The sequence below is a fragment of the Oncorhynchus masou genome, chromosome 8 (assembly GCF_036934945.1).
Source record: "Oncorhynchus masou masou isolate Uvic2021 chromosome 8, UVic_Omas_1.1, whole genome shotgun sequence".
NCBI lineage: Eukaryota > Metazoa > Chordata > Actinopteri > Salmoniformes > Salmonidae > Oncorhynchus > Oncorhynchus masou.
Window position 1 is genome coordinate 4,327,465 of NC_088219.1, and position 25,000 is coordinate 4,352,464.

The window sequence follows — 25,000 nt, forward strand, 5'->3', positions numbered from 1 at the left end:
AAGAGAGAGATGAACCTGGAGAAGAGTCCCCAAACACAAACACACCCTACAGAGCCCCAGGACAGCAGCACAATCAGACCCAACCAAATCATGAGAAAACAAAAAGATAATTACTTGACACATTGGAAAGAATGAACAAAAAAACAGAGCAAACTAGAATGCTATTTGGCCCTAAACAGAGAGTACACAGCGGCAGAATACCTGACCACTGTGACTGACCCAAACTTAAGGAAAGCTTTGACTATGTACAGACTCAGCGAGCATAGCCTTGCTATTGAGAAAGGCCGCCATAGGCAGACATGGCTCTCAAGAGAAGACAGGCTATGTGCTCACTGCCCACAAAATGAGGTGGAAACTGAGCTGCACTTCTTAACCTCCTGCCAAATGTATGACCATAGTAGAGACACATATTTCCCTCAGATTACACTGACCCACAAAGAATTCGAAAACAAACCTGATTTTGATAAACTCCCATATCTACTGGGTGAAATTCCACAGTGTGCCATCACAGCAGAAAGATGTGTGACCTGTTGCCACGAGAAAAGGGCAACCAGTGAAGAACAAACACAATTGTAAATACAACCCATATTTATGCTTATTTATTTTCCCTTTTGTACTTTAACTATTTGCACATCGTTACAACACCGTATATAAATAATTCTCTCTCCCCCTTTCTCCCTGACAGCTACTGCTGTGCAGATGGAAGCTGGTGGAAATCTGCTCATGAAGATGTGCTTGACTTACATTCATCTGAGCTAAGATACGTAGGAGGTGTGAGATACAGGAGTGATATACTGTCAGGGACTGGACTGGACTACTAGACCCTGGACTGGACTACTAGACCATGAACTGGACTACTAGACCCTGGACTGGACTACTAGACCCTGGACTGGACTACTAGACCATTGACTGGACCGGACCACTAGACCATGAAATGGACTACTAGACCATGAACTGGACTACTAGACCCTGGACTGGACTACTAGAACCTGGACTGGACTACTAGACCATGGACTGGACTACTAGAACCTGGACTGGACTACTAGACCCTGGACTGGACTACTAGACCATTGACTGGACTACTAGAACCTGGACTGGACTACTAGAACCTGGACTGGACTACTAGAACCTGGACTGGACTTCTAGACCCTGGACTGGACTACTAGAACCTGGACTGGACTACTAGACCATGGACTGGACTACTAGACCATGGACTAGACTACTATACCCTGGACTGGACTGCTATATCATGAAATGGACTACTAGACCCTGGACTGGACTACTAGAACCTGGACTGGACTACTAGAACCTGGACTGGACTACTAGACCATGGACTGGACTACTAGACCCTGGACTGGACTACTAGAACCTGGACTGGACTACTAGAACCTGGACTGGACTACTAGAACCTGGACTGGACTCAGACCCTGGACTGGACTGCTATACCATGGACTGGACTACTAGAACCTGGACTGGACTACTAGACCATGAACTGGACTACTAGACCCTGGACTGGACTACTAGACCCTGGACTGGACTACTAGACCCTGGACTGGACTACTAGAACCTGGACTGGACTACTAGACCATGGACTGGACTACTATACCATGGACTGGACTACTAGACCCTGGACTGGACTACTAGACCCTGGACTGGACTACTAGAACCTGGACTGGACTACTAGACCATGGACTGGACTACTAGAACCTGGACTGGACTACTAGAACCTGGACTGGACTACTAGAACCTGGACTGGACTCAGACCCTGGACTGGACTGCTATACCATGGACTAGACTACTATACCATGGACTGGACTACTAGACCATGAACTGTAGATGACACATTGTTCAGAACAAACTTATTCACCACTCCCCATTCATAGGGTGTCCTTATTCACTACTCCCCATTCATAGGGTGTCCTTATTCACTACTCCCCATCCATAGGGTGTCCTTATTCACTACTCCCCATTCATAGGGTGTCCTTATTCACTACTCCCCATTCATAGGGTGTCCTTATTCACTACTCCCCATTCATAGGGTGTCCTTATTCACTACTCCCCATTCATAGGGTGTCCTTATTCACCTCTCCCCATTCATAGGGTGTCATTATTCACCTCTCCCCAATCATAGTGTCCTTATTCACTACTCCCCATTCATAGGGTGTCATTATTCACTACTCCCCATTCATAGGGTGTCCTTATTCACCTCTCCCCATTCATAGAGTGTCCTTATTCACTACTCCCCATTCATAGGGTGTCCTTATTCACTACTCCCCATTCATAGGGTGTCCTTATTCACTACTCCCCATTCATAGTGTCCTTATTCACCTCTCCCCATTCATAGGGTGTCATTATTCACCTCTCCCCAATCATAGTGTCCTTATTCACTACTCCCCATTCATAGGGTGTCCTTATTCACCTCTCCCCATTCATAGAGTGTCCTTATTCACTACTCCCCATTCATAGTGTCCTTATTCACCTCTCCCCAATCATAGTGTCCTTATTCACTACTCCCCATTCATAGGGTGTCCTTATTCACTACTCCCCATTCATAGGGTGTCCTTATTCACTACTCCCCATTCATAGGGTGTCCTTATTCACTACTCCCCATTCATAGGGTGTCCTTATTCACTACTCCCCATTCATAGGGTGTCCTTATTCACTACTCCCCATTCATAGGGTGTCCTTATTCACTACTCCCCATTCATAGGGTGTCCTTATTCACTACTCCCCATTCATAGGGTGTCCTTATTCACTACTCCCCATTCATAGGGTGTCCTTATTCACTACTCCCCATTCATAGGGTGTCCTTATTCACTACTCCCCATTCATAGGGTGTCCTTATTCACTACTCCCCATTCATAGGGTGTCCTTATTCACTACTCCCCATTCATAGGGTGTCCTTATTCACTACTCCCCATTCATAGGGTGTCCTTATTCACTACTCCCCATTCATAGGGTGTCCTTATTCACTACTCCCCATTCATAGGGTGTCCTTATTCACTACTCCCCATTCATAGTGTCCTTATTCACCTCTCCCCATTCATAGGGTGTCCTTATTCACCTCTCCCCATTCATAGGGTGTCCTTATTCACCTCTCCCCATTCATAGGGTGTCATTATTCACTACTCCCCATTCATAGGGTGTCCTTATTCACTACTCCCCATTCATAGGGTGTCCTTATTCACTACTCCCCATTCATAGTGTCCTTATTCACTACTCCCCATTCATAGGGTGTCCTTATTCACTACTCCCCATTCATAGGGTGTCCTTATTCACTACTCCCCATTCATAGGGTGTCCTTATTCACTACTCCCCATTCATAGTGTCCTTATTCACCTCTCCCCATTCATAGTGTCCTTATTCACTACTCCCCATTCATAGGGTGTCCTTATTCACCTCTCCCCATTCATAGGGTGTCCTTATTCACCTCTCCCCATTCATAGGGTGTCATTATTCACTACTCCCCATTCATAGGGTGTCCTTATTCACCTCTCCCAATTCATAGGGTGTCATTATTCACTACTCCCCATTCATAGGGTGTCCTTATTCACCTCTCCCCATTCATAGGGTGTCATTATTCACTACTCCCCATTCATAGGGTGTCCTTATTCACTACTCCCCATTCATAGGGTGTCCTTATTCACTACTCCCCATTCATAGTGTCCTTATTCACCTCTCCCCAATCATAGTGTCCTTATTCACTACTCCCCATTCATAGGGTGTCCTTATTCACCTCTCCCCATTCATAGGGTGTCATTATTCACCTCTCCCCATTCATAGGGTGTCCTTATTCACTACTCCCCATTAATAGTGTCCTTATTCACTACTCCCCATTCATAGGGTGTCCTTATTCACTACTCCCCATTCATAGTGTCCTTATTCACCTCTCCCCAATCATAGTGTCCTTATTCACTACTCCCCATTCATAGGGTGTCCTTATTCACCTCTCCCCAATCATAGTGTCCTTATTCACTACTCCCCATTCATAGGGTGTCATTATTCACCTCTCCCCATTCATAGGGTGTCCTTATTCACTACTCCCCATTCATAGGGTGTCCTTATTCACTACTCCCCATTCATAGGGTGTCCTTATTCACTACTCCCCATTAATAGTGTCCTTATTCACTACTCCCCATTCATAGGGTGTCCTTATTCACTACCAGTTAGTTAGTGCACACTATGTGAGGAGAGATTGTTGGGACGCGGCCGTAGTCGTCAGTAATAACACAGAGTGTCTTTCTGGTTTATACATTAGACAGGCTGGATCACATTGTCTTCAGTCACACACACACACACACACACACACACACACACACACACACACACACACACACACACACACACAATAGGCGTTCCCCAACGCTAGGTGTGTTTACTGTTCAAACCAGTTTTACCATGCTGAGACAAGTCTCACACACACGCCATTTTAGTCACTCAGCAGATGCTCTTATCTGAGGTACTTGCGCACCACCACGCATCTTTGAGTTTCTAGAATGTTGTGTCAGCACGACAACGGTACAGCGGTGGAAAGCAGAGTCCGATTCACTATATGTACCGTTCAGCTTCGTCCAACATATGTTCCCATGCCAATAAAGCCCCCTTTCATTGAAATTGAACTGAGAAAGGAACAGGATGGGAGGGGTTGACACGGGGAACGGCTAAAGTAGGAAAACAGTGTCACTTTATCAGCTTGTTGCTGCAGAACGTCTCTGAGAGAGGAGACAGATGACATCGTCACAGAGTGGGAGACAGATGACATCATCACAGAGTGGGAGACAGACAGAGAGACAGATGACATCATCACAGAGTGGGAGACAGACAGAGAGACAGATGACATCGTCACAGAGTGGGAGACAGACAGAGAGACAGATGACATCGTCACAGAGTGGGAGACAGACAGAGAGACAGATGACATCATCACAGAGTGGGAGACAGACAGAGAGACAGATGACATCACACAGAGAGAGAGAGAGAGAGAGAGACAGATGACATCACAGATACAGAGAGAGAGAGAGAGAGAGAGACAGATGACATCATCACAGAGAGACAAACAGACAGGGCAGATGAGTCACAAGATCCACTTCAGGTGATCAACACTTCAGGTCGGTCAATCCTGAACCCCGACACATCACCTGTCTAGAGGTGAAAACACATCACATGTCCAGACACCCAGAGGTCAAAGATCTCAGCTCTTACAATCAGACTACTGACAAATCAACAAGGCTGCGGCTGGATCAATACACGCTGTTTATGTGTCTTTAACCAGCATTTCAATCAATCGACTTCACGTTATCTGCATTTTACCTGTTCAGCAGAGATCGTCTGAAGAAATCAAACAGTTTACCGTTTACAGTGACATCAAAGACTAATATAACTTAGTCCCTCCGTCATCACTTTGCTCTGATTTCATTTAGGATCTCCAATGACGCCAGCTCGTCTTACTGGGGTTCGACGTAACCGAAAAGAGATTAACAGACAAAATAGTTGACAATTGACGTACATTTTTCTTTTTTTTCCCAATGTAGTGTTTAACTGAATCTATCATACACACAACGAGTAGGTCTTCAACTTCAGCAGGTCGCCTAGACAACACAACGAGTAGGTCTTCAACTTCAGCAGGTCGCCTAGACAACACAACGAGTAGGTCTTCAACTTCAGCGGGTCGCCTAGACAACACAACGAGTAGGTCTTCAACTTCAGCAGGTCACCTAGACAACACAACGAGTAAGTCTTCAACTTCAGCAGGTCGCCTAGACAACACAACGAATAGGTCTTCAACTTCAGCAGGTCGCCTAGACAACACGACGAGTAGGTCTTCAACTTCAGCAGGTCGCCTAGACAACACAAAGAATAGGTCTTCAACTTCAGCAGGTCGCCTAGACAACACAACGAGTAGGTCTTCAACTTCAGCAGGTCGCCTAGACAACACAACGAGTAGGTCTTCAACTTCAGCAGGTCGCCTAGACAACACAACGAGTAGGTCTTCAACTTCAGCAGGTCGCCTAGACAACACAACGAGTTAGTCTTCAACTTCAGCAGGTCGCCTAGACAACACAACGAGTAGGTCTTCAACTTCAGCAGGTCGCCTAGACAACACAACGGGTAGGTCTTCAACTTCAGCAGGTCGCCTAGACAACACAACGAGTAGGTCTTCAACTTCAGCAGGTCGCCTAGACAACACAACGAGTAGGTCTTCAACTTCAGCAGGTCACCTAGACAACACAACGAGTAAGTCTTCAACTTCAGCAGGTCGCCTAGACAACACAACGAATAGGTCTTCAACTTCAGCAGGTCGCCTAGACAACACGACGAGTAGGTCTTCAACTTCAGCAGGTCGCCTAGACAACACAAAGAATAGGTCTTCAACTTCAGCAGGTCGCCTAGACAACACAACGAGTAGGTCTTCAACTTCAGCAGGTCGCCTAGACAACACAACGAGTAGGTCTTCAACTTCAGCAGGTCGCCTAGACAACACAACGAGTAGGTCTTCAACTTCAGCAGGTCGCCTAGACAACACAACGAGTTAGTCTTCAACTTCAGCAGGTCGCCTAGACAACACAACGAGTAGGTCTTCAACTTCAGCAGGTCGCCTAGACAACACAACGGGTAGGTCTTCAACTTCAGCAGGTCGCCTAGACAACACAACGAGTAGGTCTTCAACTTCAGCAGGTCGCCTAGACAACACAACGAGTAGGTCTTCAACTTCAGCAGGTCGCCTAGACAACACAACGAGTAGGTCTTCAACTTCAGCAGGTCGCCTAGACAACACAACGAGTAGTTCTTTAACTTCAGCAGGTCGCCTAGACAACACAACGAGTAGGTCTTCAACTTCAGCAGGTCGCCTAGACAACACAACGAGTAGGTCTTTAACTTCAGCAGGTCGCCTAGACAACACAACGAGTAGGTCTTCAACTTCAGCAGGTCGCCTAGACAACACAACGAGTAGGTCTTCAACTTCAGCAGGTCGCCTAGACAACACAACGAGTAGGTCTTCAACTTCAGCAGGTCGCCTAGACAACACAACGAGTAGGTCTTCAACTTCAGCAGGTCGCCTAGACAACACAACGTGGCTCTGTCCCAAGTGACATCCTATATCCTAATGGAGCCCTGGGTCAAGAGTAGTGCACTATGACGACAATAGGGGGTAACATTTGGGACACAAACCATGTTGAGATTTCTTCAGAATGACATAGGGGGTAATTTGGGACAGAACCCACGTTGAGATGTCTTCAGAACGACGTAGGGGGTAATTTGGGACACACACCACGTTGAGATGTCTTCAGAACGACGTAGGGGGTAATTTGGGACACAAACCACGCTGAGATGTCTTCAGAACAACATAGGGGGTAATTTGGGACACAAACCACATTGAGATGTCTTCAGAACGACATAGGGGGTAATTTGGGACACAAACCACGTTGAGATGTCTTCAGAACGACAACAGGGGTAATTTGGGACACAAACCACGTTGAGATGTCTTCAGAACGACAACAGGGGGTAATTTGGGACACAAACCACGTTGAGATATCTTCAGAACGACAATAGGGGGTAATTTGGGACACAAACCACGTTGAGATGTCTTCAGGACGACATGAAATGATACCATGTATGTCTCGCCCTATTCAAACTGTTCAAACAAGGTGCTGTAATTCACAGTTACATAAAGCATGTTGTTGAGTGGCTGCACGAGGTAGGGACTGTACTGTCAGCCTGTCTGTCTGTCAGATTTACAACACCAACATTGGTTAGACACACACACACACAAATGCATAAACAAGTGCACACACACACACACACACTACTGTTGAGTGTCAGTGGTGGAAGGAAAGACAGCATCAACATTAGACACACAAACAATCAACAAGCACATAGGACTATGACATCTGTCACTGAACAGTTGAGAAGGCATGAGAGGAGAGAGAGAGAGAAACCGAGAGAGACAGAGAGGGAGAGACAGAGAGATAGACAGAAAGCGAGAGAGAGACAGAAAGCCAGAGACAGAGACAGAGACCGAAAGAGAGAGACACAGAGACAGAGACTGAGAGAGAGAGGCACTGAGATAGAAGGAGAAAGACGAATAAAAGACAGGAAACAGTGGATGAATAGAGCAGCCCTACCTTTACTCCTGTCATCCTAACACTGTCCTTCTCTCTCCGTCCAAAGAACAGATAGACAGAGGGGGCGAGTACAAACCCGTTCTCCCCCCCCACACCACACAGACACACACACACGCACACTACAGATGGAATGTGAGACACACACACTACAGATGGAATGTGAGACACACACAATACAGACACACACACACTACAGATGGAATGTGAGACACACACACTACAGATGGAATGTGACACACACACACTACAGATGGAATGTGAGACACACACACTACAGATGGAATGTGAGACACACACACTACAGATGGAATGTGAGACACACACACTACAGATGGAATGTGAGACACACACTACAGATGGAATGTGAGACACGCACACTACAGATGGAATGTGAGACACGCACACTACAGATGGAATGTGAGACACGCACACTACAGATGGAATGTGAGACACACACACTACAGAAGGAATGTGAGACACACACACTACAGATGGAATGTGAGACACACACACTACAGATGGAATGTGAGACACACACTACAGATGGAATGTGAGACACACACACTACAGATGGAATGTGAGACACACACACTACAGATGGAATGTGAGACACGCACACTACAGATGGAATGTGAGACACGCACACTACAGATGGAATGTGAGACACGCACACTACAGATGGAATGTGAGACACGCACACTACAGATGGAATGTGAGACACGCACACTACAGATGGAATGTGAGACACGCACACTTCAGATGGAATGTGAGACACGCACACTACAGATGGAATGTGAGACACGCACACTACAGATGGAATGTGAGACACGCACACTACAGATGGAATGTGAGACACACACACTACAGATGGAATGTGAGACACGCACACTACAGATGGAATGTGAGACACACACACTACAGATGGAATGTGAGACACACACACACACTACAGATGGAATGTGAGACACACACACTACAGATGGAATGTGAGACACACACACACACTACAGATGGAATGTGAGACACACACACTACAGATGGAATGTGAGACACACACACTACAGATGGAATGTGAGACACACACACTACAGGTGGAATGTGAGACACACACACTACAGATGGAATGTGACACACACACACTACAGATGGAATGTGAGACACACACACTACAGATGGAATGTGAGACACACACACACTACAGATGGAATGTGAGACACACACACTACAGATGGAATGTGAGACACACACACTACAGATGGAATGTGAGACACACACACTACAGATGGAATGTGAGACACACACACTACAGATGGAATGTGACACACACACACTACAGATGGAATGTGAGACACACACACTACAGATGGAATGTGAGACACACACACTACAGATGGAATGTGAGACACACACACTACAGATGGAATGTGACACACACACACTACAGATGGAATGTGAGACACACACACTACAGATGGAATGTGACACACACACACACACCTGAAAGTATTTTTTCTAGTGCACAAAACCAACAGGAAAATAGCACTTCAACCACCTTCACATGGTTCCCGAGGATAGGGTTTTCTCAAACTCGGTCCTGGGGCCTCCCCTGGGTGCACATTGATGAGGAGTTGATTATTTGAATCAGCTGTGTACTTTTGCTACAGCAAATAAACTAATCATCCACCCAGAGGGAGCCCCAGGAATGAATTTGGGAAACGCTGCCCTAGGATACTCTCCCCAGAGTGTGTGTGTGTGCGTGTGTGTGTCTGTGTGTGTGTGTGTGTGCGTGCGTGTGTGTGTGTGCTTATCAAAGAAACAGAGACTCATGGGAGACAGGAAAAGCTTTGCTTCCGTACCTGGAGGGGAAAGGCGTCCCCTTATCAACACACACACACACACACACTCTGGGGAGAGTGTTGTCCTCGGAAACCATACATATATATAGGGAATAGGGTGCCATAGGACTCTGGTCTAAAGTAGTGCACTATATAGGGAATAGGGTGCCATAGGGCTCTGGTCTAAAGTAGTGCACTATATATAAGGAATAGGGTGCCATAGGACACGGGTCTAAAGTAGTGCACTATATAGGGAATGAGGTGCCATAGGGCTCTGGTCTAAAGTAGTGCACTATATATAGGGAATAGGGTTCTGGTCTAAAGTAGTGCACTATATAGGGAATAGGGTGCCATAGGACTCTGGTCTAAAGTAGTGTACTATATAGGGAATAGGGTGCCATAGGGTTCTGGTCTAAAGTAGTGCACTATATATAAAGGAGTAGGGTGCCATAGGACTCTGGTCTAAAGTAGTGCACTATATAGGGAATAGGGTGCCATAGGGCCCTGGTCTAAAGTAGTGCACTATATATAAGGAATAGGGTGCCATAGGACTCTGGTCTAAAGTAGTGCACTACATAGGGAATAGGGTGCCATAGGGCTCTGGTCTAAAGTAGTGCACTATATATAAGGAATTTGGTGCCATAGGACTCTGGTCTAAAGTAGTGCACCATATAGGGAATAGGGTGCCATAGGGCTCTGGTCTAAAGTAGTGCACTATATATAAGGAATAGGGTGCCATAGGATACGGGTCTAAAGTAGTGCACTATATAGGGAATAGGGCACCATAGGGCCCGGGTCTAAAGTAGTGCACTATATAGGGAATAGGGTACCATAGGGCTCTGGTCTAAAGTAGTGCACTATATAGGGAATAGGGTGCCATAGGGCTCTGGTCTAAAGTAGTGCACTATATAAAGTGTAATTTAGGACACGACCTTGGGCTACAGTCAGTCATCCCATCCAGTAATCATTACGATCACTTGCATCCCAGACCCGAACGAGATCCTAGGTTGTCATTAGTGTTCCTTAACGAGGTGGTTATACTTGTTAAGTGCTCTTAATTACCCCCTCCCCCCAGTCTGTTTTCTCTCGCTCCTCACAGGGTCATTTATCTCAGCTAAACGATCTGGATGTTCCTGGCTAATCAACCAATTAGGATGCAAGGATAATTAAACGGGGACACAATGGGAAGGGGACACCTTCCGCCTCCCTTCCACCCCTCCTCCCCTATGTTAAAATAGAGGGGGTGGGGGGTGGGGGAGCGATTAGAGAAAGATTGCTGTTGTCTAGAAATCATTCAGCAAAGACAGTCTGAGAAGAACGAGAGAGAGAGACAGAGAAACACTTGATTTGGCAACACATGTTTCCCATGCCAATAAAGCCCCTTGAATTGAATTGAGAGACAGAGAGAGAGAGAGAGAGAGAGACATGGAGAGAGAGAGAGAGGAGACAGAGAGAGAGAGACATATATATATGTGATGTGAGAAAATGTTATTTCGGAAAAACAATCAATCTCCAAATGTGCCGTACAGAGTCTCTATTTACTTAGGTAGAAAAGTCCAATAACAGCTTTAGGTAAGTGACTGCTTCATAAAGTTAGGAAGCTTCTGTGGTAGAGGTTATCTTTACCTTTCTACAGGTCACGAGACTCGTGTTTATGAAGACACACAACGGGAAGGAGAGGAACAGATGGATGAGGTGGAGAGGGGGGGAGAGACGGGATGGAGAGAACTTGAAGGGATAAACGTGTGACAGGGATGCAGATGGCCAAAGAGGGAGAGAGAGAGAGAGAGAGACAAAATAGAAGAAAAGAAGGAGACAAAGAGAAAGAAGGCATTTTATTAAGACCAGGAACCTGGCAGGGTGAAGGAGAGAGAGAGAGAGGACAGACAGAGAGAGAGAGGACAGACAGAGAGAGAGGACAGACGGAGAGAGAGAGGACAGACAGAGAGAGAGGACAGACGGAGAGAGAGAGGACAGACATGGGGAGGACAGACAGACAGACAGAGAGAGACAGACAGAGAGAGAGAGGACAGACAGGGGAGAGAGAGAGGACAGACAGAGAGGGGACAGAGAGAGAGAGGACAGACAGAGAGAGAGGACAGAGAAAGGGAGAGGACAGACAGAGAGAGAGGACAGATGGAGGGAGAGGACAGACAGAGAAAGAGAGGACAGACAGAGAGAGAGGACAGACAGAGAAAGAGAGGACAGACATGCGGAGGGAGGGCAGATGCAGAGAGAGAGAGGACAGACAGAGAGAGAGAGGACAGACAGAGAGAGGGAGGGAGGGCAGAGGGAGAGAGGACAGACAGGGGAGGGAGGGCAGAGAGAGAGGACAGACAGGGGAGGGAGGGCAGAGAGAGGACAGACAGTGAAATGGATTGAGAGCCAAGTAATAGCGAGACACGCAAAGGGAAAGAAGGAGGGAGGCTCTAGGTTACAGAGAGTCAAATAGAGACTCTAGGTTACAGAGAATCAAATAGAGGCTCTAGGTTACAGAGAGTCAAATAGAGACTTTAGGTTACAGAGAATCAAATAGAGGCTCTAGGTTACAGAGAGTCAAATAGAGACTCTAGGTTACAGAGAATCAAATAGAGGCTCTAGGTTACAGAGAATCAAATAAGGGCTCTAGGTTACAGAGAGTCAAATAGAGACTCTAGGTTACAGAGAATCAAATAGAGGCTTTAGGATACAGAGAGTCAAATAGAGACTTTAGGTTACAGAGAATCAAATAGAGGCTCTAGGTTACAGAGAGTCAAATAGAGACTCTAGGTTACAGAGAATCAAATAGAGGCTTTAGGATACAGAGAGTCAAATAGAGACTTTAGGTTACAGAGAATCAAATAGAGGCTCTAGGTTACAGAGAGTCAAATAGAGACTCTAGGTTACAGAGAATCAAATAGAGGCTCTAGGTTACAGAGAATCAAATAGAGGCTCTAGGTTACAGAGAGTCAAATAGAGACTCTAGGTTACAGAGAATCAAATAGAGGCTTTAGGATACAGAGAGTCAAATAGAGACTTTAGGTTACAGAGAATCAAATAGAGGCTCTAGGTTACAGAGAGTCAAATAGAGACTCTAGGTTACAGAGAATCAAATAGAGGCTCTAGGTTACAGAGAATCAAATAGAGGCTCTAGGTTACAGAGAGTCAAATAGAGACTCTAGGTTACAGAGAATCAAATAGAGCCTTTAGGATACAGAGAGTCAAATAGAGACTTTAGGTTACAGAGAATCAAATAGAGGCTCTAGGTTACAGAGAGTCAAATAGAGGCGTTAGGTTACAGAGATTCAAATAGAGACTTTAGGTTACAGAGAGTCAAATAGAGGTTCTAGGTTACAGAGATTCAAATAGAGGCTCTAGGTTACAGAGAATCCAATAGAGTCTTTAGGTTACAGAGAATCAAATAGAGTCTCTAGGTTACAGAGAGTCAAATAGAGGCTCTAGGTTACAGAGAATCAAATAGAGGCTTTAGGTTACAGAGAATCAAATAGAGGCTTTAGGTTACAGAGAATGAAATAGAGGCTTTAGGTTACAGAGAATCAAATAGAGGCTCTAGGTTACAGAGAATCAAATAGAGACTCTAGGTTACAGAGAATCAAATAGAGACTCTAGGTTACAGAGAGTCAAATAGAGACTCTAGGTTACAGAGAATCAAATAGAGGCTCTAGGTTCCAGAGAGTCAAATAGAGACTCTAGGTTACAGAGAGTCAAATAGAGACTCTAGGTTACAGAGAATCAAATAGAGACTCTAGGTTACAGAGAGTCAAATAGAGACTCTAGGTTACAGAGAATCAAATAGAGGCTCTAGGTTCCAGACAACATAAGATATCTGGAATCCTGTACCGCCCAAATCTTTTGCCTACAAGCCAAAAAGCGCAGACATTTACAAATACAACTGAATCAAATATTTTCCCTAATCCTTAAGTCCACTGTCTTTCTGCTCATGTTTTCCATCTTATGCTTCCTCTGTTCTGCATCTTATTTTTCCTTATTTTTTTCTCTCTCCCTCTCTTTTTTCTCTTTTGTCTCAGTGTTGCTGAATGAGCGAGAGAAGGGAAATCGTTGCCGTGGTAATGGACGTGACAGCCGTATCCAGGGACGACCGGATGGAGCACAGGCATCACCGCGGGGACCATGATCAGACCAGACATAATCTTAATTAGATAGTAATGCACGCACGTGCGCACACACACACACACACACACACACACACACACACACACACACACACACACACACACACACACACACACACACACACACACACACACTCACTTGTCTGCAGACTGTCTTATCTAATTATGTGTGTTAAGACACACACATCCACAGAGTCTTAGGAGTCTTTTGTAGAACAGTGGGTTACCACGTGTTTCATGTTACTGTACGTTCTGAATGGGACTGTAATTTTGGCCTTTACTACGACAGACCACAGAAATGTATTAAATAAGCAGTTATAAATGGCAAAACTAAACTGTCCAAAAATAAACCATTATTAAGGAATAAAGGTTTTGAAATGTCTGTCCTATATCTAGGAGACATAAGAAATCTGATTGTTTTTTGACATATTGTCACGTGTGTTCCCTCTCTGACCTCGAGGTCACCTCGTTATGGAGCACACCTGTCACCCTCGTTATGGAGCACACCTGTCACCCTCGTTATGGAGCACACCTGTCACCCTCGTTATGGAGCACACCTGTCACCCTCGTTATGGAGCACACCTGTCACCCTCGTTATGGAGCACACCTGTCACCCTCGTTATGGAGCACACCTGTCACCCTCGTTATGGAGCACACCTGTCACCCTCGTTATGGAGCACACCTGTCACCCTCGTTATGGAGCACACCTGTCACCCTCGTTATGGAGCACACCTGTCACCCTCGTTATGGAGCACACCTGTCACCCTCGTTATGGAGCACACCTGTCACCCTCGTTATGGAGCACACCTGTCACCCTCGTTATGGAGCACACCTGTCACCCTCGTTATGGAGCACACCTGTCACCCTCGTTATGGAGCACACCTGTCACCCTCGTTATGGAGCACACCTGTCACCCTCGTTATGGAGCACACCTGTCACCCTCGTTATGCGTACACAGAGAGCATCAGCCGGGTTCTCGTCAGGTTTCTGCCCCTCAGCGGTGGCGACCGGTCTGCTCCTGATCCCCGGGATCGTCCCTGTGGTTGGCGTCCTGCGGCTGGAGCCAAACGCCCCGGGGAGGGTGGTACTGTCACGTAATGCTCTCTCTCCGGCGCTCTAGGTCCTCATGGTCTCACGCCTCGGCAGGATCGACAGGTTCGCAGAGGTGACCGCTCCGCTCCTGATCCCCGGGATCAGTCATCTTGGTCGGCGTCCTGCTGCTAGAGCCGTGCGTCGGGGAGGGGAGGGGAGGGGAGGGGGGGGGGGGGGACTGTCACGTGTTCTCCCTCTCCGGCCTCTGGCTCACCAGGCTGCTCGTTATGGAGCACACCTGTCACCATAGTTACGTGCATTATGACTCCATCACCTCCTAGATTACCTGCCCTCTATATATATGTCACTCCCTTTGGTTCCTTCCCCATTGTTTCTGTTTCCTGTCTGCGCGTTGTTCGTGTTTTGTATTATGTTCTGTGTATTCATTAAAGCACTCCCTCCCAGAACCTGTTTCTCGACTCTGAGTTCCACATCGTTCCACACATATTTACGCATATTTAACCGGTGTTGAATTTGAGCCAGATCCCGACGAAACAGGATTTGACACGTCTCAGATTTGACCTGACCCCAGTAACATCTTATGATTTATTAATTGTCACCCTGTTCGCACTGTAAACCTTCTAATGAAAGCCGTCAACGTTAAAAATCGAGACGCATCCTCGGGGTATTTCTAGAAAAGCGGGCCATTAAGAAGTTCAGACTTGTGTAAACCTCATACTGCAACGACATCTAAAATGCTTTGAATTCAATCAACACATTGGAGAACACTGTCCACAATAGGTAGGCTACTTGACTGTGTTCCGGGACCTTCCGACCTCCCAATTTAAAAAGTAAGCACTGTCTTTAACCCCTTATATTTATTGGCACAAAACTACCGCCATGTTTTTTTACATTTTTTAAACGCTACCTGACAAGTCCAGTGATACTTGGGGGTGTCATATAGCAACACAGAAAACACAATCATCTTCATGAGAATATCATCTTTCTAGAGAGTGTGTAGGCTAAACCGATCGTAGGCTACAGATGTTTTTTTTATGTGAGAAGACCAATGTCTGACAAACACCGCTGTAGTTCGGCCACCTTCCACCGCAGATACGGCAGGCAGACTTCGGTGGACGAAGCCCACGCAAAAAGCAACAACCGATATCTCTTAAAGATGAGGATTTTTCTTATTATGTTACTTATACTGAACAAAAATATCAAAACAACATGTAAAGTGTTGGTCTCATGTTTCATGAGCTGGGATAAAAACATCCCAGAAATGTTCCATACGCACAAAAAGCTTATTCTCTCAAAAAATGTTGTTTACATCCCCTGTTAGTGAACATTTCTCCTTTGCCAAGATAGTCCTTCCACCTGACAGGTGAGGCGTATCAAGAAGCTGATTTAAACAGCATGATCATTACACAGGTGCACCTTGTGCTGGGGACAGATCCTGCAGTCGTGTGAAATCCACAGATTTAAATAATAATTTAAATAATACATTTATTTAAATAGACTTATTTCCTAATATTGTCACGACTTTAGTTATCTTTGTTTTCTTTATTATTTTGGTTATGTCAGGGTGTGACGAGGGTGGTTTCTTTAGTTGTTGTATGTCTAGGTGTTTATATGTCTATGGTTGCCTAGATTGGTTCTTAATCAGAGGCAGCTGTTGATCGTTGTCTCTGATTGGGGACCATATTTAGGTAGCCATATTCCTTGGGTATTTTGTGGGTTCTTATTCTATGTTTAGTTGCCTGTCTGCACTAGCCATATTAGCGTCACAGTTCGTTTTGTATTAGTTTGTTCAGTGTTTCGTTCGTTCTTAAAAATAAGTATATACGCTTACCACACTGCGCCTTGGTCTCCTCATTATGACGACCGTGACAAATATGACGCTTTGAAATTGTTGCATGTTGCATTTATATTTGAGTGTTCAGTGTAGATTGACAAAAGGTTGCATCAATAGAATCTTAAGGACTTTGATTCATGCATTTCGGGAATCAATGTATGTGTGTGTGTGTCCGTCTGTCTCAGATTCTCCCATCAGCCACCCTGATTCAACCAATCAAACAACCTTTTCACAAAAGGTCACCACTATCACACGAGACACACACTCAAAAGGGCTTCCAGGCGACGCGCGCACACACACAGCTGCACGTACTTACGCACACACAGGTACACAAAGTACAGACACACACGACTCATGTTCCACTCTCTGGCACTTGAACAAAACCATAAAATGGCTGCCATCTTTACAAGATGTGAAAACACAGACCTGGCGCCACTGTTTCATCCCTCTGGATTAGTACTGAACATTCAGACACACAGACACTTTATAAAGCAAACGTATAATCCTGGGAAAACCCGCTAGGATTACTCATATCTTATCACATATCAGTTTGCAAACAACGTTAAAAAAAAAATATAATAAATAATACAGGTAACGAGTGGAGGACAGAGAATCCTCTTAAAGAAGAAGTTACAGGTCTGTGAGAGACAGAAATCTTGCTTGTTTGTAGGTGACCAAATACTTATTTTCCACCATAATTTGCAAATAAATTCATTAAAAATCCTACAATGTGATTTTCTGGATTTTTTTTCTTCTCATTTTGTCTGTCACAGTTGAAGTGTACCTATGATGAAAATTACAGGCCTCTCTCATATTTTTAAGTGGGAGAACTTGCACAATTGGTGGCTGACTAAATACTTTTTTGCCCCACTGTATATATATATAATTGAGTTAATAAAGCCACATATAAACATGGTCTCTTTTTTGTTTTCTTGAACTCTAAAATATAGGTGTTTTAACCTAGCTTAGTGCTTTCTGTGGTGGTGGAGCAGAAAATACGGAGCATTGCGCCGTGATTGGCTCAGTGTTCTGTCACTCATGAGGACACTACGTCAACACCAAGTCTACGGGTAGAGCTAGAAAATTCTAGCCCCCAAGGGTGCTACCATAGAGTTACATTGGAAGTGCCTTTCCAAAAAGGCTCAAGGTCATTGTCCACAGATAAAAATGACGTCAAATCACGTTATATGTACAGTAGCTTTGATTGGACTGATCATGTCAACATCATACATTCAAAATCTGTTTTGAACGGTCATCCAACTCTGGAATTTTAAATCTGGCCTCTTTCTAGAGCTACGACCTGAAGATCAATGAGGTCATCATGATTCAACCTTCTAATTTTTCTCGAGTTCCCAGTTGTCTTGAAAGCACCAGAGAATGCACCAGAGCATCCAGAGAATGTCAGACTTTGATGACAAAATTTGCCCTCAAGAAGGACCGCCGCGCCACCTTCCGGTTCAAGTGAGCACAGCACAACAAGGTGAGTCCAAAAATGTCTTGTATGCTGCTGCATAAATGATGTAACATGCCAAGGAGATATGTATACTGTAGCTAAGTAATACTAAGTGTATGTTGTGTAGTAAGATGTTAGTAGCCCATGTGCCTCACCCTAATAATTTTGTCTATTTACCCCTCTTAATTTCGCCTACTGTTCTGACTTGGTGGTGCAGATGTAACCTATAGCCTGTTTTAGAGAAATGTAATCATTGAATATTGTAAAAGGTTTCATTGTCTGTTTATATGCCCCCTTTATTTATCCTATGGTTCTGACTTGGTGTCAAGTAAGAACACAGTAAGAATTACCCATGTTCTGAATTCTGTCGCTGTACATTTCAAAAGTGCTGAACAAATAGTTATATTGCCTACATTTGTCCTAGCTCGGTCATTAATGTCAAAATCTAAATTACAGATTGCCTCTTATCCGCTTGTCGTCCCCTTATGCTTTGTACATCTCACCCGTCAGTATAAACCACATTTGTTTAAGCAAGTCAGCCATATCAGCTATGTTTTTTTAAAGGCAGAAAATGAGGCTGAATGACCTGTTTGGCTGCCAGATGTAGCAGTGGTAAGATGTTGGGACTCTGCTGTTGGGACAGATTTATGTAGGCCCTAACAGTTTGTGGGCACCGTTTGTCACCGTTATAGTGCAATTAATGTATTGTTTAGAGTTGTGTTGTGCATTGGCTTTGCAGGTATGCATCCCACTTTTTATTTTTTTCTGCCCCACAAAGATTTACAAGCTAAAATCACCTCTGGCCTAAGGTACTACTATCAATATCACTATCAATACCTGTGGCTGTGCTGCAGTGCTCCAAGTCATCTCAAAGACTGATTGGATGGTTTTAAATCATTCACCTCTACAAAAGGAGTGTTTTGGCTGCAGAGGGATGAGAGTCACAGGTGGCGTGTGTTTATATGCACCCTTTATTTATACTACAGTTCTGACTTGGTGTACAGGGGAGAACACAAAAGGAGTGTGTGTAATGCTGAAGTCCCAACTCTTACCTTCTGTCCTGGCTCAGTGTAGTCCGCCTGGTTGTGTCCTGAATTCTCCAGATCCAGAACTGACTCATCCTCTAAAGTATCATCTGGACTGACCACCGTCAACCCTGATACCTCATCCAGAATGTCCTCTAAAGGGATAGAGGGGGAGAGACAGAGAGAGACAATTTATGGAAACAACAATAGTCGCAGTACGCTACAGGAGAAGAACACAACCCACAGCTCACAACTCTCAACACACAGATAACCCACGGCGCACAACTCTCAACCCACAGTGACACAAACGCACAAGGCGTTGGAGGCACAGTGCCCCTGGAGCAGTTTACGGGTTAAGTACTTTGCTCAAGGGCACAACGGGCAGGAGATGCTATTTAGGATGGAGCTAACAGAGCTGTGATTCGAACCAGCAACTCTCCCGGTTGTTTATTACTTCTCCAGGCTACCTGCCACCCCAGACTATATAAGATAGTCTAACCTGGGGACCTGAAAGGCTCTAGCACTAACACGCCTGCTTAACACGCCTGCTAAAGGCTTGTTGATTAGGGATATCAGGTGTGTAGTGAACCCTTTGGGAACAGGATTGAGAAAACCCCATTCTACAGTCAGGTCTGTGGATGGTTACCATGGTATTATATATGACCCATTCTACAGTCAGGTCTGTGGATGGTTACCATGGTGTTATATATGACCCATTCTACAGTCAGGTCTGTGGATGGTTACCATGGTGTTATATATGACCCATTCTACAGTCTGGTCTGTGCATTATGAAGGTATTAGTGTGTCTGACCTTCTGAAGGGGTTAGAAACGGACAGTTATGAATATAACTACTGTTCCGTGAAGGAAGCGAACGAGGTATAACATACTATGGGGAGTCAACGACCAATCATATTTTTACCTGAAGAAAACTAAAACAAGCCCAACGGGCCAATGACTACAGAGCCCACCCTCGGAAGCCCCCGCATTCCTGGCTATAACACTGGAGCTCACATTCATTTCTCAATTCAGTACCACTCTTCAGCGAGCCCAAACCCCTCGATGGCACGGGAACAAAATATGTTATATCTTGTTCCCTCCTTCAGGCAGCAGTAGTTATATTCATAACTGTACGTTCCCTTTCAGTCGGTCACTCTGTAAAACATACTATGGACAGGTACTATCACACCCCAAGCTGGCTCAGAGGGTACCAAACTAGGATGCCCACGGCAACACACAGGTTCAACCAGCTTTCAGTCGGTCACTCTGTAAAACATACTATGGACAGGTACCATCACGCCCCAAGCTGGCTCAGAGGGTACCAAACTAGGATGCCCACGGCAACACACAGGTACAACCAGCTCCAAAAAGCATAACCCACCTTTTTTCCCTAATACCTGAGAAGCCTGAACTGTCAAAGCCCCACATCGGGAACCAGAACCTGCTGCAATGCCGCCACTCAAATTGCAGTTCCTATGCCTTCCACCAGATGTCAACAGTCTTTAGAAATGGTTTCAGGCTTGTATTCTTATAAATGAGGGAGTAAGAGCAGTCTGAATGAGTGGACCCTGCCGTGTCTCAGAGCTTTTTCATGTGCACGACCGAGAGTGCCTTTCTTGTTTACCTTTTATATTGACAACGTTATTGTCCGGTTGAAATATTATCGATTATTTAGGATAAAAACAACCTGACGATTGAATATAAACATCGTTTGACATGTTTGTATGAACTTTACGGATACAATTAGGATGTTTTTGTCTGCCTGTTGTGACTGCGTTTGAGCCTGTGGATTACTGAAGAAAACGTGCAAACAAAATGTTTTCAGATATAAAGAGAACAAAAGGAACATTTATTGAATAAATGAATTTCTTCTGAGTGCAATCATATGAAGATCATCAAAGGTAAGTTATTAATTTTATCTCTATTTCTGACTTGTGTAACTCTTCTACTTGGCTGGTTACTGTTTGTAATGATTTGTCTGATGGGTTCCCAAATAATAATAATTTCGCCGTAAAGCATTTTAAAAATCTGACACCGTGGTTAGATTCACAAGAAGTTAATCTTTAAAACTATGTAAAATAGTTGTATCTTTTCTGAATTTTTATAATGAGTATTTCTGTATTTGAATTTGGCGCTCTGCAATCTCACCCTAGAGAGGTTACCCTTGACACCAACCCCTCAAATGCACGCCACGTATATGCATACAACCGACTTCATAGAGACTCTACAATCACCGTCGTCATCACGTTCCAGGGTAATCCCTTAGCCGTCAAATTCAACCTTTCACGGTCCAAACCTACTGATCCTTTCATGGTCCAAACCTACTGATCCTTTCATGGTCCAAACCTACTGATCCTTTCACTGTCCAAACCTACTGATCCTTTCATGGTCCAAACCTACTGATCCTTTCACTGTCCAAACCTACTGATCCTTTCAGGAGCCAAACCTACAGATCCTTTCAGGGGCCAAACCTACTGATCCTTTCAGGGGCCAAACCTACTGATCCTTTCAGGGGCCAAACCTACTGATCCTTTCATGGTCCAAACCTACTGATCCTTTCAGGGGCCAAACCTACTGATCCTTTCATGGTCCAAACCTACTGATCCTTTCACGGTCCAAACCTACTGATCCTTTCAGGGGCCAAACCTACAGATCCTTTCAGGGGCCAAACCTACTGATCCTTTCAGGGGCCAAACCTACTGATCCTTTCACGGTCCAAACCTACTGATCCTTTCACGGTCCAAACCTACTGATCCTTTCAGGGTCCAAACCTACTGATCCTTTCACGGTCCAAACCTACTGATCCTTTCACTGACCAAACCTACTGATCCTTTCAGGGTCCAAACCTACTGATCCTTTCACGGTCCAAACCTACTGATCCTTTCAGGGTCCAAACCTACAGATCCTTTCAGGGGCCAAACCTACAGATCCTTTCAGGGGCCAAACCTACAGATCCCATATCTGCGGCCAAATCCTCAGTTTCACTGACAATGCATTTTGACCCGTTTCTCCGTTTCGACATGTTTTCTTGTGTTTCCTGTTCCTGTTTTCGGTCCCGTTTGGTTTCTAGTGAATACACCCCTGAACTCGTTCAGTAATAATAAATACAACCATGTCTAGTTGCTATACCACTCACCTTGGCTCTGTGAATAGATGTCTGTACAAGGGTCGTATTCTGCTGTGTTGGAGCGTCGAGGGGGAAAAGGACAGAGGTCGCGGGGGACAAGGGTCGGCAGGGTGCTCACGCTCAGGGACAACGAGGGGCCGACTAACGCTGACCTCATATCCACCACGCCCAGAGCCGACGCCGGTTTACCATTTAACAACAGGATCTCATCACCCGCATGCAGGCCTGGAGGGGCGGGAGAGAGGTAGAGACAGGGAGACAGAGAAAGAGAAAGAGAGAGAGAGACTCAGAGAGAGACAGAGAGAGAGATAGAGAGACAGAGAGAGAGAGACAGAGAGAGAGACAGAGACAGAGAGAGAGAGACAGAGAGAGAGAGAGACAGAGAGAGAGAGACAGTAGAGACAGAGAGAGAGAGAGACAGTAGAGACAGAGAGAGAGACAGAGACAGAGAGAGAGAGACAGAGAGAGAGAGAGACAGAGAGAGAGAGAGAGAGAGAGACAGTAGAGACAGAGAGAGAGAGACAGTAGAGACAGAGAGAGAGATAGAGAGACAGAGAGAGAGAGAGACAGAGAGAGAGACAGAGACAGAGAGAGAGAGACAGAGAGAGACAGAGAGAGAGAGAGACAGAGAGAGAGAGAGACAGTAGAGACAGAGAGAGAGAGAGACAGAGAGAGAGAGAGAGACAGTAGAGACAGAGAGAGAGAGAGACAGTAGAGACAGAGAGAGAGAGAAAGAGAAAGAGAGAGAGAGACTCAGAGAGAGACAGAGAGAGAGATAGAGAGACAGAGAGAGAGAGAGACAGAGATAGAGACAGAGACAGAGAGAGAGAGACAGAGAGAGAGAGAGACAGAGAGAGAGACAGAGAGAGAGAGACAGTAGAGACAGAGAGAGAGAGAGACAGTAGAGACAGAGAGAGAGACAGAGAGACAGAGAGACGCAGTAGAGACAGAGAGAGAGAGACAGACAGACAGACAGACAGACAGACAGACAGACAGAGCGAGAGACAGAGACAGAGACAGAGAGCGAGAGAGAGATAGAGAGACAGAGAGAGACACAGGGAGACAGAGAGAGAGAGAGAGAGACAGAGAGACACAGTAGAGACAGAGAGAGAGAGAGAGAGAGACAGACAGACAGAGCGAGAGACAGAGACAGAGACAAAGAGAGAGAGATAGAGAGACAGAGAGAGACACAGGGAGACAGAGAGAGAGAGACAGAGAGAGAGACAGAGAGAGACACAGGGAGACAGAGAGAGAGAGAGACAGAGAGAGAGAACATTACACACACTTACATAATCACCAAATCTTAGAGACGTCAGATAAAGGTAGAGGGTGGACATGATCTAACAAATCAAATCACATTAAAGTATACTTGTCGCATGCGCCAAATACAACAGGTATTAGACCTTACAGTGAAATGCTGACTTACAAACCCCTAACAAACAATGCAGTTTTAAGAAAAATAAGAACTAAAAGTAACAAGTAATTAAAGAGCAGCAGTGAAATAACAATGTGGAGGCTATATACAGAGTGTTACGGTACAGAGTCAATGTGGAGGCTATATACAGGGTATTATGGTACAGAGTAAATGTACGGGGTCACCGGTTCGTTGAGGTAATATGTACATGTAGGTAGAGTTATTAAAGTGACTATGCATAGATAATAACAGATTAGCAGAAGCGTAGAAGGGGGGGGGGGGTCAATGTAGATACACACACACACACACACACACACACACACACACACACACACACACACACACACACACACACACACACACACACACACACGCCAACTTTTAGAGAGAACCTGAGCTAACACGCAACAACATACACAGCACTCAGACCTACAGTATGTGAATGGTTAACCCCAAACCCCTCCAGTAGAGACATCCAAGAAGAGGTAGAGGCCGTCCAGGCTGAGACAGACATTGACCAGTTAACCCAAAAGATTCCTCAGGCAATCAGACTTTCCTACGGGCCATCACATAACTGACACATATACAGTGCCTTGCGAAAGTATTCGGCCCCCTTGACCTTTGCGACCTTTTGCCACATTTCAGGCTTCAAACATAAAGATATAAAACTGTATTTTTTTGTGAAGAATCAACAACAAGTGGGACACAATCATGAAGTGGAACGACATTTATTGGATATTTCAAACCTTTTTAACAAATCAAAAACTGAAAAATTGGGCGTGCAAAATTATTCAGCCCCCTTAAGTTAATACTTTGTAGCGCCACCTTTTGCTGCGATTACAGCTGTAAGTCGCTTGGGGTATGTCTCTATCAGTTTTGCACATCGAGAGACTGAAATTTTTTCCACTGTATCTTCACTTATATATCAACAACAACAACAGAAATCTATTTAACAAAACATATATTTCACTATTGTTTGTTTCCTTCTCTCCCTCTCTCCGACCTTTC

General features: G+C 45.1%; 2 protein-coding genes across 2 annotated transcripts in view; one reads left to right on the forward strand and one right to left on the reverse strand.

Moving 5' to 3' along the window:
• The window catches only part of LOC135544006 (uncharacterized), a 22,940-nt gene extending 7,640 nt beyond the window's left edge, over positions 1-15,300 (forward strand). The window contains exon 2 of the mRNA XM_064971329.1: positions 13,984-15,300. Within this exon, the coding sequence (XP_064827401.1) occupies positions 14,560-15,186 (627 nt within the window). The 5' untranslated portion in view covers positions 13,984-14,559 and the 3' untranslated portion in view covers positions 15,187-15,300. The remainder of the gene's footprint in view (positions 1-13,983) is intronic.
• Positions 1-25,000, reverse strand: part of LOC135544005 (rho guanine nucleotide exchange factor TIAM1-like) — a 176,822-nt gene that overhangs the window by 33,872 nt on the left and 117,950 nt on the right. The window contains 2 exon segments of the mRNA XM_064971328.1: positions 19,481-19,608; positions 22,588-22,803. Coding sequence (XP_064827400.1) covers positions 19,481-19,608; positions 22,588-22,803 — 344 coding nt within the window.